The sequence below is a fragment of the Myiozetetes cayanensis genome, unplaced genomic scaffold (assembly GCF_022539395.1).
Source record: "Myiozetetes cayanensis isolate MyiCay16 unplaced genomic scaffold, myiCay2020 scf26, whole genome shotgun sequence".
Taxonomy (NCBI): domain Eukaryota; kingdom Metazoa; phylum Chordata; class Aves; order Passeriformes; family Tyrannidae; genus Myiozetetes; species Myiozetetes cayanensis.
Genome location: NW_026087477.1, coordinates 4,385,671 through 4,400,798, shown reverse-complemented (window position 1 = coordinate 4,400,798; position 15,128 = coordinate 4,385,671). Strand labels below are relative to the sequence as shown.

Sequence of the window (15,128 nt, the reverse complement as noted above, 5' to 3'; positions counted from 1 at the left end):
AAACATCCCCAGAGCAGCACAAGCTTCGAGACCAGTCGGTATCCCACACAAAAAAAAACCCCCAACCAACATTCCTTGGATGGATTCCATGGATGGGAGTCCCCCCCAAACTGCTCCATGGTGGGGAGGGGGGGATCTTTGGTGCTGCCCCTTCCATGTTCCCTCCCCAAACCCCCCAACCCATCCCTGTCCCTGTGGTGGCACCTGGGGGGGCCTCCAGGCCTTCCCTCTGGGACAGAGGCGGGCGCTGAGGCCTCGGGGCAGTTGGGAAACAGCGGGAAAGACGGGATTGATGGAGCAGCTCCGTCGGATCCACAGCCAGGAGGGCACAGCTGCCCCCCAGGAGGTCCTGCCCCAGCCCCTCCTCAGTAATAGGGTCGCCGTGGGTTGTTCTGTGGGGAAGGAGGAGGAGGAGAAACTGTCACAACTCGGGGTTTTCCACCCAACAGCCGAGCTCAGGAAGCCACTGAGATGTGTCACTCCTGCCCTGCAAGATGGGATTTGCCCCCAGATCGCAGCTTTTGAGGCCTGTTGGGCTCAGATTTGAGGTGAAAACAGGCATTTTGGGCTGCAAGGGGGAAAAACCGGCAAGCCTGGGGCATCTGGAGGGGTTTGGGGTGAAAAAAGCAGGAATTTTGGAGTTCACAGCCCTGGATTTAGGGGGTTTGGTGAATCCAAACTTAAAAGCCTTTTTGCCACCAGGGAAATAATGAATAATCCAGACTAAAAACCATGGAGTCCTGGACAGGCAGAGTGTTTTGACTGGGATGCAGCAGATAAAACCATCCACAAATCCATGTGGGAAGGGAAACTGTGCACCCAGGGATGTTCTGGGTTGATAACTGCACCCAGCAGGGGCACCACAGAGGAACCCCCACAGGTCCAGACACTCCCACCCTTCCAGGATCTGCATGGGAGACTCGGTGGATTTATCCCTGTGCCAGCCCTGTGTTTGGGACACTCCCCCATGGATCTGTGCCTGTGTCTGCCCTGCTTTTGGGACACTTTTACCCACGGATTTGTCCCTGCCCTGGTTTTGGGACCCTCCCTCACCAGTGGATCTGTCCCTGTCCTTTCCCTGTTCCCTGGACTCTCCCCCAAGAGTGGATCTGTCCCTGTTCCTGTCCTGTTTTTGGGGCTCTCCCTGCCCCTTGGATCCATCCCAGCCCCGTTCCTGGTCTCTCCCTGCCCCCTGGATCTATCCTGGGTGCCCCCTCACCAGCGGGTTGGGGCGGAACCGATACGCCAGCATCATCCTCTTGCGGAACGCCTCGTACTCGTCGTCCTCCTTGGTGAGCTCAGCGGGGCGGTCGATCCCAAAGCCAGCCCCATCCACAGCCGTGGTGCCCCTGTTTGGGGAGAGGGAAGGAGGGCAAGCAGGTGAGAGAGAGAGAGAGAGCTCAGGGGGTTTCCACCTTCCTGGATCCCCCTCCTCCCCAGATCAGTGAGGTCTGTTGTGGTCCCACCAAGCGGGGATGCACACAGGGATTGGTTTCACAGCAAGAGCAGGAACACCTCCCTCCCTGGAGGGGCAGGGATGGTGACACCACACGCCTGCCTCCTGCCCCCTCACTCCAGCAGGATCGATCCCTTCCCACCTCTAACTGCGTCTGTCAGCTCATGGATGGTCCATGGCCACATCCTGCCTTCCTTCTGGGAATCTCTTCCCACCTTTTACCCCTCTGAACCAATAACCACACGGCCCAGAGCTTTGCACAGACACTTCCTCCTGCACAGGGAGCTTATTCCTAGCAGGGCCTACCCCTAAGAACCAGCTCAAGGAGCGTTCCCCATCCCCAATGCTCAGTTTTGAAGCCCAACATATGCCAGTGACAGATGATTCCACCCGAAAAGAGACGCACGTTTATTTCTGGCTACCGCTCCCAGAGCTTTGTGACGCGCCAAGTGTGATCAAATCACGACATTCCTGGGCACAAAGAGCCACATCGAGGCCTGACAGGATCCCACAAGGCTCTGATCTGGGCTGGGACACCCTTCACCCACAGCTCTGGCTGGGTTTGCCCCTGTTCTTTAATACTCCCAAGAAGTTTATGGCTTTAAAGAATCCCAGAGGGAGAGAGGGGAGGTGCAGACAGGTGTTATACCTTCCTAAAAGGTAATTATATCATCTTTACAAGCTGGGGGAGGCACCTCACTGTGCAGCCTGGGCAGCGTCTGTGGCTCAGCCACGAGGCACAGCAGCAAAGCCAGGTTTTGGGGGTGAGTAAAAGAGCCCAAAAGGAACCAGGAATATCCTCCCGTGCCCCAGAACTCCACGTGCTGCTCAGGTGATGCCTCACTGAAGCCACACTGCCTGCAGCCCCCCCGCCCCGAGGGAATCCACAGGGAGGGGAGCTGTGCTTACTTGCTGACAGGGTTCTTAATGCCCTGCCCCTCTGATCCCAGCCCCTCTCCTTCCTTCCAGCCCATCTTCATCAGCATCTGGTAGCCAATGTTCTCCACGGTCAGCTTGAACTCCTTGTACTCCGAGTAATCCGGCTCCCGCCCCTCCTGCGGACACACAGAAGGGAGGCTGTTGTAGCTGGGGAGGGGGAAAAGCAGCTCCAGGCACCCCAAGTCAGGCTGGTTTTCTGGGGGGTTCCTTGGGATTCCAGCCCTGCAGCAGCACAGAGGAGGAAAGCAGGCCCTGCACGGAGCAGGGGGAGCTGCCGGGGGACCAGGAACGTTCAGCTCCTGCATTTTAAGCTGCTCGGCGGAGGGAGTTGCAGATCCAGTTCCTACTTAAGCCAGAAATCTCCAGGGAACATCAGGGCCCCACGCTGGATGCAGGGGAACGGGGAGGGATGTGCCAGCATCAAGCAGTTCTGGGGTTTAGGAAGAATTGGCAGGTACTGGAGCGCTTTGCATAAGCTCTTTGTGGGCTTTGTGCTTTCACTTTGCTGCAATCATCGGGATAAAAATTCTAATTTCCCTTAGCTTGGCATCAGCAGCCGCTTATCCCAAACAGGGACTGCGGGTGGGCGGTCTGAGGGCTTGGTGGGGAATTCCAGCAACCCCCCAAAAAAACCCATCGGGTCATGGAATGGTTCGGGTCGGAAGGGACCTCAAAGCCGACCCAGTCCCACCTCCTGCCGCGGGCAGGGACACCTTCCACTGGACCAGGGGTGCTCCAGCCTGGCCTTGGACACTCCCAGGGATGGGGAATCCTCTGGGAAATCCACTCCAGGGCCTCCCCACCCTCACAGGGAAGGATTTCTTCCCACTGTCCCATCCAGTGTTGCCCTCTGGGGCACTCCAGGCCCTTGTCCCAGGTCCCCTTCCAGCTCTCCCCGAGCCCCTTCAGGCACTGGAAGGGGCTCCAAGGTCTCCCTGGAGCCTTCCCTTCTCCAACCTGGCCTTGGAAGCGCTGCCACCACCCCAGGAAGTCTCTGCTGTGTCACCTTCAGCGCCTTGAAGGTCTCCATGAACTTCTCCAGCTCGTCGGGCGGGAGGAAGTCCCCGATGAAATGTTTCCCTCTGCCCATCTGGGTCAGCTGCTCGGCCCACTCTGCCAAAAGATGAGAGGAAACAGGGATGAGAGAGTGTTCCCTGGGATTTCAGGGGGGCTGAGAAGCACTGGGATGGACATCTGTTGTCCCCACTCAGGGAAAAGCGACCCCGCCGGTCCCGCTCCCGCCGTGGGAGATGCCCCTGGGAGGCCCTGCCCCACACACCTCGTGTCTTATCCATCTCCATGCGCCTCAGCTGGTGCTCCCAGGTGCCCAGCTCGCTGTCCACCTCCTCATCACTGTCATAGCCGTGCTGGTGCTGCTGGATGGCCTTTTCCCACATCATCTGCATCTCCTGCATGGCCCGTTTGTGCTTCATGATCATGTCGTACATCTGCTGCATCTGAGGGGGCACCAGGCGTGCTCAGAGCCCTGCCCTGCCCCAGCTGCTCCCCCAGACCCCCCTGGGTCAGTTCCACACCCCCTGGGGCAGAGCTGCTGCTCCATCTCCCCTCAGACACGAGCCCTCCCTGCTGGTTCCTCCGACAGAGCCCCCTGAGCATCCCCACCACCCTCCAGCAGCCAGTTCTGCTCCCATCCCCCCCAAATCCTGCAGGAATCTCCTCAACTCCACCCCCTCCAACCCCACTGCTGAGCAGCCCCGACCCAGCTGCAGCTGTGACACCACAGACCTTTATGGATTTTGGGTTTAGGCTGGTAGGGCAGCAATTGGCTGCTTCCATCCTTATTCCCCAAAGGCCTGGGCTGTTCCTGCTGACTGCAGCATCCCGTGGATCTCAGGCATCCAGCACAAATCCGAGAGATTTATTTGCTGCAAAGGTTTCTTTGCTCCTTTCCCCCCCCACCCCACTATCAATTTTGGGAACCATTTCAGGGCTTCACCTCCTGCTGCTCCTTCAGCTGCTTCTTCTGGGCCTCGGAGAGCTCGGTCACACCCACCAGGCCCACGGGCTTCCCCTTCTCGTAGCCAAGGCCCTTCAGGTCCTGGACTGTGAAAAACACGTGTTAAGAGGCCGTTAAAAACCTGAGAGCCCAGTGAAGGCAAATCCCAGCTGGGAGGGACCCGAAGGATCATCCAGTGCCACCCCCCAACCCTGGGCAGGGCAGGGACACCTCTCACCAGACCAGGCAACCTTGGACAAGTCCAGGTTGTTTATAGGATTTTTATAAAGCGTGAAGGAAAGGAATAAAAACATCCGTGGGGCTCAAAAAAAACCCCACAACAAAACACAAAAGAGATTTCCAGGAGAGAGATTGCCTTGCAAACTTGGTTCATGTATTTCCAGCAGGGCTGGCAGCTCCTCCCTAAAGCACCTCTCAGACACTGAAGAGCTGGAAAGAAGCCCCAAAACGCTCTGCATTTATCAGTACAAGGGGAAGGATTGCTTCCTAATGACTGCCAAGCCCCCGTGGATGCGTGTGAGTGCAGGGCCAGCCTGCAGTTAAGTGCTGCTTCATTCATCATTCATGATCTATTAATTACGAAGCCCAATTACCGGACGATCATTGTTCACCACACCCCATCTCGGTAATGAGGCCCCTGGGGTGGGGGGGTGGAGGGTTTAGTGTCCCCCTCCTTCCAAATTCCCGCTCAGGGCACTCGATCTGAGCACTCTGATCCCCCCAGATCTCCTGGTGGTTTCCTTAACTCCAGGACACCCCCCAGCTCTTTCCCTCCACTCCCCCCAGTTCCAGGCCCTGCACACTCACCCTCCGTTATGTAAAACACTGCAAGAGGTTTTCCAGGAGTGTGACGCCAGGAAAGTGCACTGTCAGCTCCCAAGAAACGGGAGCAAACGGGAGAATAAACCTATTTCTTGCTGAGGGCCAGCCTGGTTCCTGTCTGGGGGGAGCAGGGGGGGAGCTGGGAATGGGTTTGATGGACACGCCGGGGCTGATGCTTGAGGGTGCTCCGGCATCACCTCCCGGCTCAGGGCATGGGAAAAGCTTTCCCTGAATGCTCCAAGGAAAGCTCTGCCCTTCACAGAGGTCACAGCAGCTCGTGCCTTCCCTCTGAACTGCAGGAACACCCGGCTGAGAGCTCCAGAGGCTCCCCAGGCAGCGCCTTCCCAGCAAACCTTAAAGCAGCCACCTTAAAGGTGAGGCCGAGCATCCTCCTTCCCAGGAATGGGATCCCACTGCTCCTTCCCCTCCCTAAACCACCCCCTCCCCGGGCTGTCTGACTGCTCTGGGGCTTTGCAGGCTCGATGCTCAAAGGCACTGCAGGAATTCAGCCCTGGGAGGTGCTTTTTTTGCGGCCCTGGCCCAAAGGACCACAACAGGGCAAAGTTGGGAGAAAAGGCAAAGGCTCCACCCCGAGCTCCATCTGCAGATGGAAAAGTGTTCACAGATAACACCGAGGAATTTGCACAGAAATAGGTAAGATTTCTAACTTCCCCCCACACACACACACTTTCTGGCACCAGGCAAACACAGTGCAGAAGGCAAGGAGCTGCTGCTCAGCCTCACATTCAGCAGGGTTGGGAAAAATACCTTTTTCTTTTTTTCCCCCCCTCCCTGGAGTGACATCGGCTTTGCCCACAGGGTTAATGGTGCAGTGTGTCTGCAGCGTTGGCAGAGCAGCACCTGAAGCTCTGTCCCTCTCCTAGATGCCTGAAGAGCAGCTCCTTACAGGAGAAACCGCAGCACACGAGTGCTCTCCTCCTTCCCAGCCTGAAGATCTTTAATTCAGGCTAATCAGACCCAAGCTCAGGTTTTCACGAGGTGGCAGTGACAGCCTGTAATTTGTCATTAACCCCCAGAGTTCACTAATCACACACCTCTGGCTCAGCTTTTCGGATCCATCAGCCCCTGCAGGGAGCCAGGGAAGTGTTTTGGTGTCAATATATTCGAGAGGAGTCTTGCCTCTCTCCAAAAAAAGGGCCACACTTTCTCCTCTCTCCACCATCCTGATCTATCACCCAGGGAGGACAGGAAAAGAATCCTCCCCCAAACCCAAAACAATTGCTGAGGATCAAGGACTAAGACACACACATTTAGGTACCAGAGCAACTCTCCCCTTCCACAGGACCAGAAATTTGCAACTGCCTTAACCTGTCAGGGTGAGGCTGTTAATTCCAAAAGGGATTAGTCCAGTTGAACTGATAACAGAAATTAATCCTTCCCCCTGCAGAGCATTAAGGGCTGATTTGTTCTGCCTGGCAAAGTGGTTGCTTGTCCTTTTCTTCTGCCTGACACAAAGCCCTGAGCAAAGGGAGCAGCAGCAGCACCAGGAGCGTGTCCCTGCCCAGTCAGGGGGGGCTGAAGGAGCCAGGGGAGTTCCAGCACGCTGGAATGAGCACGTGGATACCCCTGCAGCTCCCCCCACTGCAGCACTGGGACTGCTGGGCTTGGAGAGCCCCTGCTCAGCTTCACCATTGTCTGCAAGGCAAAGTTACTGGAAATGCAACGATCAGGGAAGATTTTTGCCCTGCAAGGAGCAGCAACCCAAGGCCAGCGACTCCCCCATGGTGGGGGGGAAAATCCCCACAGGATTTCTGTGCAGGGCCAGTGAGCAGGGGGCAGAAGCACCAGGAACTCCTCTCCCCTCTGCTTTGGAGGTGCTGGGTAAGGGGCAGAACCCTTCCTGGGCACCAGAGCCCACCCAGCCTAATGCCAGGATTAAAATGCTGAGCAGTAATTCCAGCCCCAGGAGCGGAGCCAGGGACTTGCTGGAGAAATGAGCCTCAAATCAGCCGAAAATTAGAGCTCTTGCCATCCCTTGTCCCACTCCATCAGTTCTGCTGCTGCTCTTTGAAAAGCTCCTCCTTGCTCTTTTTGTGGGTTATTAATCCTCTCAGTTTCCCTTTCTTCTCCCATCTCCCTTCCCACTCCAGGCTAATTGGGCAGAGGCGCCTTTTGAAGTGTCTGTGTTCACCTGCTGTCCCCCAGTGACTCTGGTTTTGTGCCCTCCCCAAGCACCCAACCACAGCTCTGCCCAGGCACGGGTGCAGCTCAGCCACCCCCCCAGAGCTCCAGGGATAACATTCCAGCTCTCGGGAAAGAGCATTTCGTGCTCACAGAGCTGGGGCAGGGTAAAAATTTAGGGCCACTTCCCAGCCCCCCACTGACCTGAGAGAGGGGAGGGAGAGTCCAGCTGCTGCACCAGCTGTGGGAGGGGCAGCTCCACCTTGTCCTCCTCCGGCCCCCACCGGCTCTTCCGCTTCTTTTTGGTGGTGCCCGGAGCGGCCGTGGGGGTGGTGGGGGTCGTCTGGTCAGGGGGGGTGGTGGAGGAGGAGGATGGTGAGGGGGAGGAGGGGGGCACAGGGAGGGCTGGGGGCACTGCCAGGGGCACGGGCAGAGGGGAGGGGACGGGCAGGGGCGAGGGGATGGGCACGGGAAGGGGCAGAGGGGCGGGAACGGGCACGGGAAGGGGCAGAGGCAGCGGGGAGGGAAGGGGCAAAGGCAGGGAGGGGAAGCACAGCGGGGAGGGGGAGGCCTCAGGGCTGGTTTTCCTTTTCAGGCTGGGCTCTCCAGGGAAAGGGGCACAGCCAGGGCTGGCCTTGGCCTTCCGGAACTCCTCCAGCTTCTGCCTGTAATACTTGTAGCCTTTGCTGTTTGGCTCGTACAAAAACCTAAAAAAAAAACCCCAAAAAACATAAACCCACCAATAAAACCCAAAGAAACAAGAGTTTAAGCCGTGGCAGCCACACACTGTGCTCAGGGCTCCCCCTTCCCACTCCTGCAGTGCCCAGAGCCCTCCCACGGCATTCCCAGCTCTCCAGCACCGCCCCGTGTGCACCCACAGCCAGCGCAGGGCTTTTCCACCCCCTGATCCCACACTCCCCATGCGTGGTTCCCTGGTTTTTGACGCCAAACAAACCGGGAGTTCTGGAAAAATATCAGACCCCCCCCCCCACCTTTTGCAGGAAGGCAAAGCCCTCTCCCTAAAAATTCACCTGCTCGGAAAAGCTGGCTCTGCCCCCGCCATTCCCCACCCCTTTTAAAGCAGGGAGGGGAAAAAAAAAGGAAAAGTGGATTTTGGTGTACCTGAAAGCGGGGTTCTCTCTGTTGTTCTGCAGGGCAATGGCCTCCACCTCGGGCCCCCCGGCCGCCACAAACCTGGCCAGCTTTTCCGCCGACTCCCTCGTCCCTTCGTCGTCTGGGGGCGAGACTTTAAGCGGGCCCTGAGTACTGGGGCCCAACCCAACAAGCAACAGTCAAAGCCTACCTGGTCTAAGGACCCCAAGAGCAGAATAAGGGCAAAAGTGGAGTTTAAACGGGAGGAAATGGCAGCACAGGAGCAGTTCAGAGCACAGACAGGAACAGTTCAGAGCACACAGCACACAGTGCCAGGGCAGGGACACACCCAGCCCGGTTTCGGGCTTCCAGGGGGGCACTCGGCCCTCCCTGCTGGGGTGGCATTTGAACCCTGTGCCAGGCACTTTTCCACGGGGTTACACCCCTCAGGATTACCCCTGGATTGCATTTTTCCCTGTGCCAGGCATTTTTCTGCAGGGTTACACCCCTCAGGATTATCCCTAGATAACAATTTTGCACTTTTCCACAGGGTTGCACCCCTCAGAATTACTCCTGGATTGCAGTTTTCCCTGTGCCAGGCACTTTTCCACAGGTTTACATTCTCAGAATTACACCTAGTTAAAGATTTTGCATTTCTTTCCCCCCTATGCCAGGCACTTTTCCACAGGGTTACACCCCCCAGGATTATCCCTGGCTCAGAATTTTCCCCCCTAGAAGGGCCCAGGAGCAGCAGGGAAAAACCTTTGGAAAAGGGGCCAACTCCACATTCCCCACAATCCCAAGCTGCCCCTTCACACCTGGAGGCTGCTTGAGGGGAAGGCAGAGGGAAACGACCATATTTTTTGTGGGCCCAAAAATTGGCTCCTTGTGCAGTTCATCTTCCCCGGCTCCCAGTGGGAATTACCTTTGTGGGAAGAGGCTGCCTGAGAACTTTGATTCTCTTTCCTTATCTCTGCCACTTTCTTTCTGTAGTAAAGGAATTCTCTGCTGTTCTTATCGTGCAAAAACCTGGATGGAAGAAAAGAAAAAAAACAGGCAAAAAACCCCCACGGATCAGCAATTCATAAATATTGGTACTCTGGGGTAAAAAAACCAGCTCAGATCACAAAGGAAAAACAGAAAAATTACTCAGAACGCCCTCAAAACGTGGATTTAGCATTTGCAGACGTGCAGAGCTCTGATCCAGGGACCTGCACCCAGATTTGTGTCACTTGAAGGGACATAAAGAACAATCTGTCCTGATGCGGGAGGGAACCCTCTGCCCACCAGTCCTGGGATCACATCCAGCATTCCCACGGGCTGGGAGTGGCACAGGAGCTCTGCTCCCTCCTCAGCACCACCGTGGGGGCACTTTCTGCCTCAGCCACTCAACAGTTACTCCTGACAGAGCTTAAATCCACCACGGAATCTTGGAGTGGTGTGGGTTGGATGGATCATCCATTGCAGGGGGACTCCCTCCCAGTGTCATTTCCACCCGTCAGAGGCTTAAAACCCTCTGGAAATAACATCCCAGAACGGTTTGGGTGGGAAAGCATCTGAAGGATCATCCAATTCCAACGGGCAGGGACACCTTCCACCACCCCAGGCTGCTCCAACCCGGCCTTGGGCACTTCCAGGGAGGGGGAATCCGCCCTCCATCCCGGTTTTGACACAAAAATTGGACGCAAACCCTTGGATTGGAGCTCTGCGTGCCCACAAACCCTCAAACCCACCTTTGAAGTGCCTCCCCACCGCCCTGGGAACACACAACCCACCCCAACCCTGCCGTTTCCCCGCCGGGAGGAGGCGAGGCCGGGGCTGGGACCGCTCCTCCCGCACTTACGAAAAAGCCGGATTATCCTTGTAGTCCTCCATAGCGACCTTCTCTAACTCGGGGCCCCCTTCAGCCACGAACCTGGCCAGCTTTTCCACCACCTCCCGGGTCTCCGCATCCTCTGGGGGTAAAACTTTAAGCAGGCTGTCAGTACTGGGGCTCAACTCACACACCAGGGCCCCGCGGCCGCCGCCCCCGCGGGGGGGGACGGGGAGCGGGGCACGGCGCATCCGGGCGGGCGCAGGCGCGGAAATCACGGCTCCCAACCGAGCGGCGGGCTCTCTGACTCCCTTAGGAGTTAACGGGCTGGGTGGCTCCTACAAGGAAAAGCCCGAGATGTGGATCCCGGGCCGGGCCGGGTTGGAAGGGGACCCCGAAAGCTGGTCCGTCCCCCGCGCCCTGCCGTGGGCAGGGACGCCCTTCCACCGGCCCGGGGTCGCTCCAGCCTGGCCTTGGGCGCTCCCAGGGGTGGGGGATCCACAGCTCCATCCCAGTCCGGAGCTCCAACTCAGCGGAGCTGAACCCAAACTGCCTCTGGTCGTGGCGTAACTGTTCTCCTGACCGTTTGTATTCCATACAAAACACACCAGGCAGGACCAGGAATTTGGGTCGGCGGCTCGAACCACCACGTTACTCACTGGAGATTCCAGATTCCAGCTCCCCAGACATTCCCTGTCCCCAGCTCGTGGACACAGACTGTGTGGCTGGAGCAGCAGCTCTTCCTGCTGGCACTGCCCATGTCCTGCTCCAAAAAACTGGATTTTGGCTTCTGTGCCAAAGGGAAAAGCCCAGGAACTCCGACAGGGATGATGTTCAGTGGGAACTTAACACAGGCCTTTGTCCGGGCCAGGAGATTTTTTTTTTTTGGGAAGGGCAGTGGGAAGAGCAGAGTCACCCACGGGATCAGCCCCACAACCCCTAAATTCAGGCTCCCCTCTGCTCCCCACAGCCACTTCTCCCACTCCTCCTGGAGCGTTTTGTGCCCAAGCTCAGAATTCCCTGGATTCTGCTTTTCCAAATCCCAGCAGGGACAGGGGTTTGGAGATGTGTCACGGAATAAATGATGGTGTGACTTATTGGGCAGCTCCAAGCTCGTTTCAGGCTTGATTAATTAACACACCCCCAAGAAATTCACATTGTGGGGCAAATCTGCCTTGGGGCTTCCTGGCCTGGGTTATCCAGACAAACTGTGGATAAGTGCCTGGTTTTCCATCCTGTTCCTTGGGTTTCTATCCCACTTCAAGCACTCAGGACCCCGAGGTGAGATTTCTTTTTTACCAAAACTCAGTAAAAGAGGCAGGGATTTGGGTCCTACCTGGTCCCAGCTCCCCACAGGACATGCCATTCATGTTTATTAACACCCCACACCTCCCAAACTGATGATTTCTCTTTTTTTTCACCACCTAAAGCCACTTAAAATCCCATTTCAAACACCAACATCAGGATTTTTCTGGAGAAATCAGCACCTGGCCCAAAGCACTGAAATGGCCAAACTCAGAATTCTTATGACTAACAAACCACCCCAGGCCCACTAAGGGCAGGTCATTTTTATTCTCTGCACCTTATTTTCACAGGTTATGGGCTGGTCAAGCACCTGGGTTGATTAAATTAAAGAAAATAGATCTTTCTAAGCCTGGTCTAAGTCTGGAGAGAGATACTGAGCTCAGGCTGGGTCAGTGATACCTCAAATATCAGTCTGGGGTTGGGAGAGACCTTAAAGATCCTCCAGATCCTCCAACAAACAGCAAACAGAATAAAAGCAGAATAATAAGCTGTAATTAAGATACATAAAAATAGGGTTGCTGTTGAGAATCGTGTCTGAGATAAATGTGGCCTAAATTTCCCCTAAATCAGGAATGTCATCAACCAGACCTTGGTGTCTCTGCTGAAGTTTCTGCTCCAGCCACTGCTCATAATCCTGTCCCTGCATGACCCCCTATCCCGGGATTAGTGCTCCCAGATGTCTGGAGCACAAATCCCTACACACAACCCCTACCCTGGGATCAGTGCTCCTGCATCCCAAACCTGCTGGAGCACAGGGAATCACTGACCTTTGATCTCCTTTCATTGCTCATAATCCTGTCCCTACACTGAACCCCTATCCCAGGATTGGTGCTCCTGCATCCCAAACCCCCGGAACACAGGGAATCACTGACCTTTGATCTCCAGCCACTGCTCGTAGTCCTCGTCCTCCTCCTCGTCGGGGCCCTGGAAGACGCTGGGGCGGGGCAGGGGCAGGGCAGGCCCGGGCCGGGGCTGGGGGAGGCTCCGTGCCTGGTGCAGCATCCGGCTCAGGAGCTGCCGCTTCCCGGGGAGCCGCTTCCCGCTGCTCCCGCTGCTCCCGCTGCTCGGGGCCGGAGCGGAGCTGGGGGGCGGGCTCTGCAAGGGGGGGAAGCAGAGGGAGAATTCCTGGGATGAGGGGTTTGGATCGGCGGAGAAATTACAGGGTGGGGGGAGGCACTGAGGGGGAAAGCAGAGTAAAAGCAGGAGGGGTTTTGTGTTTAATTGAGGTAATGAATTACATTTGTTAGCGGATAAATTTAGCCAGGGAAATCGGAAGGAAATTTCTTTGAGTCAAAATTCTTGGAAAGGAAGTGGACTCCAAGGAACTGGAAAGGAACTGAAGAGGAATTGGACTCCAAGGAGCTGGGACTCCAAGGAGCTGGGACTCCAAGGAGCTGGGACTCCAAGGAGCTGGGACTCCAAGGAGCTGGGACTCCAAAGAAATTTAGGAAATTTTAAGGAATTTTTAAATAAACGTAGTTAATTTGAAAACACTGAAATCGAAGCGATTTAATTTGTTATTATTAATTTAATCTGAATTTTGTTTAAAACACAAGCCAAAAAAAAAAAAAAAAAAAAAAACCAAAAAACAACGCTGATGATTGTTCACAAAGAGAGATTCGAGCCAGAAGAGAACTGCTTGACTTCACAGCATGAGGAGGGTGGGGGGGGAAATGGAAAGAAAGAGGGAAAACCTTCCTGGGGCATCCCAAATCCAGCCTTTAACCCGGATTTTCAGGGATAATCATCGCCTCAGAACTTCCTAGCAGGGGTTCAGGCAGGAGCAGGGACTGCCCCAGAGCCTGGAGCTCGGGATGGACCTACCAGCACTTGACTTTTCCTTCTGGAGCTTGAGGAACTGCTGCAGGAAGCTCCCATCGTTCACAAACTTGTTGGACACGGAGGCGTCGCTTTCGGATCCGTCATCGCTGGGTGGGGAGAGAAGAAGGGGGAGATGGAGCTCAGGAGCCTGCCCAGCCCCTCCCACACTGGGGATTTGGGGGCAGAAAATGGGATAAAACCCCAGGAATTAGGAATAAAAAGGGGGAGATGGAGCTCAGGAGGCTCCCCAGCCCCCAGGGATATCAGATCATAAATATATCCATATATAACTTCTATCATAAATATGTCATAATTAGATCAAAATATTAATATGTCATACCCATAATTCCTATGGTAAATATATCTATACATAATTCCTATCATGGATATATCATATCAATACATTGATAAACCATATATATAATCCTATAACATGTCAACACATCATTTCTATCACAAATATATCAATCTTAATATATCACATATATAATTTCTATGCTGAATATAACAAATATATTAATACATTAATCACACATAATTAGTGTAATGAATAAGTCAACATGTAAGTTACTAACAAATATCCAAATATGTTAATAAGTCATATAGAGAACATAATGACTATAAATGATTATATATAAAATTGTAAATTATATATATAATTTCTAAGAAACATTTCCCTTCTGTTAAAGCCTGAAATCCTGAAATTCCCCCATGGATCACCCCAATCCTCACCCCTGGCTCAGCCCCTCACTCCAACATTCCCGCAGAGCTCCTCCTCTCCCTCCCCACCCTCTTCCCAAAACGCCCCTTGTTTGGAGCCCTGGAACTGCGGAGGCTCCACGTACTCTCCGAGCAGCGGGAGCTGGGGGATGCTCAGGGAGTTCTGCCTCGCCTGCTGCTCCAGCCGGGCCTCGATCTCCCGCTTTTTCTGGGCGATGAGCTCCTCCTGCTGCAGGATGTTCACGCTCGTCTTGGCCGCCTTGGACTGGGAAGAGCCGAACCACCGGCTGGCCTTGCCTGCGGGAAACAGAGGGGATTATTGGGGATCGTCCTGGAAAACACCGGCTCGCCTTCCCCGTGGGAAAAGGGAGCAGAACACTAACGGGGGAGAGGAGGGGCCATCCCAAACCGCCGCCTCGCCTTCCCTGCAGGGAAAGCGGAGGGGAATATTAACGGAGGGGAATATTAACGGAATATTAACGGAGTATTAACCAGCGCCTCGCCTTCCCAGCTGGAAACCAACGGAGCTGGGGAGTGGGGGGGTGGAGAGCGAAGCCACGGCACCCCACGGGCACACAGCCACCCGTGGGGCACAGGCAGCCCCGCGCGGCTCCCGGAGCGCCGGGAGGGAGGCGGGAGGGAGGGGAGGGAAGGAGCGGCGGGGCCGGGGGGACGGCGGGGCCGGGCCGGGCCGTACCTGGAGCATCCCGGTGGTTGTCCATTTTGGAGTCCCCTTCCCAGCCTGCCCCGCGCGCCGGGAGCGCCGCGCCCGGTGGGGGCCGCGCGGCCGCGAAGGCTGCTGGGAGTTGTAGTCCCTGCCCGGAGGGAGGGTGCTGCGCTGAGGGAGGCGGTTAATTAAGTCTGGCGGTTAATTGGCTAATTAATCGCCCGCGGAGCGCTGCGGCCGGCACGAGGCGTTTTGGGGGAAAATGTGGGGAATTTCCAGTTTGGCTACATCAGCATTGAGGCGCCACAGTGAAAGCGTGGGGAGAGAAACGTTATCTATTATGCGCTCCATCTTATATATATTATATGCTATA

General features: G+C 55.6%; 1 protein-coding gene across 4 annotated transcripts; it reads right to left on the bottom strand.

Moving 5' to 3' along the window:
• SUGP1 (SURP and G-patch domain containing 1) lies at positions 1 to 14,835 on the bottom strand. 4 transcript variants are annotated; one of them, XM_050320875.1, is made up of 14 exons: positions 14,786 to 14,835; positions 14,214 to 14,385; positions 13,368 to 13,475; positions 12,420 to 12,640; positions 10,273 to 10,396; positions 9,355 to 9,458; positions 8,460 to 8,583; positions 7,542 to 8,044; positions 4,353 to 4,459; positions 3,675 to 3,852; positions 3,402 to 3,508; positions 2,366 to 2,511; positions 1,220 to 1,349; positions 1 to 392 (listed from the first exon to the last, which is right to left on the bottom strand). In XM_050320875.1, exons 1-14 carry the CDS (start codon positions 14,808 to 14,810, stop codon positions 366 to 368), a joined length of 2,076 nt encoding a protein of 691 aa, XP_050176832.1. In that variant the 5' UTR covers positions 14,811 to 14,835; the 3' UTR covers positions 1 to 365. The 4 variants fall into 4 exon arrangements, with proteins under 4 accessions (XP_050176832.1, XP_050176829.1, XP_050176830.1 ...); XM_050320872.1 differs by lacking the exon at positions 14,786 to 14,835 and having other exon boundaries at positions 12,420 to 12,642; positions 13,372 to 13,475; positions 14,214 to 14,355; XM_050320873.1 differs by lacking the exon at positions 14,786 to 14,835 and having other exon boundaries at positions 8,460 to 8,571; positions 12,420 to 12,642; positions 13,372 to 13,475; positions 14,214 to 14,355.
• Between the last annotated feature and the right edge of the window lie 293 nt (positions 14,836 to 15,128).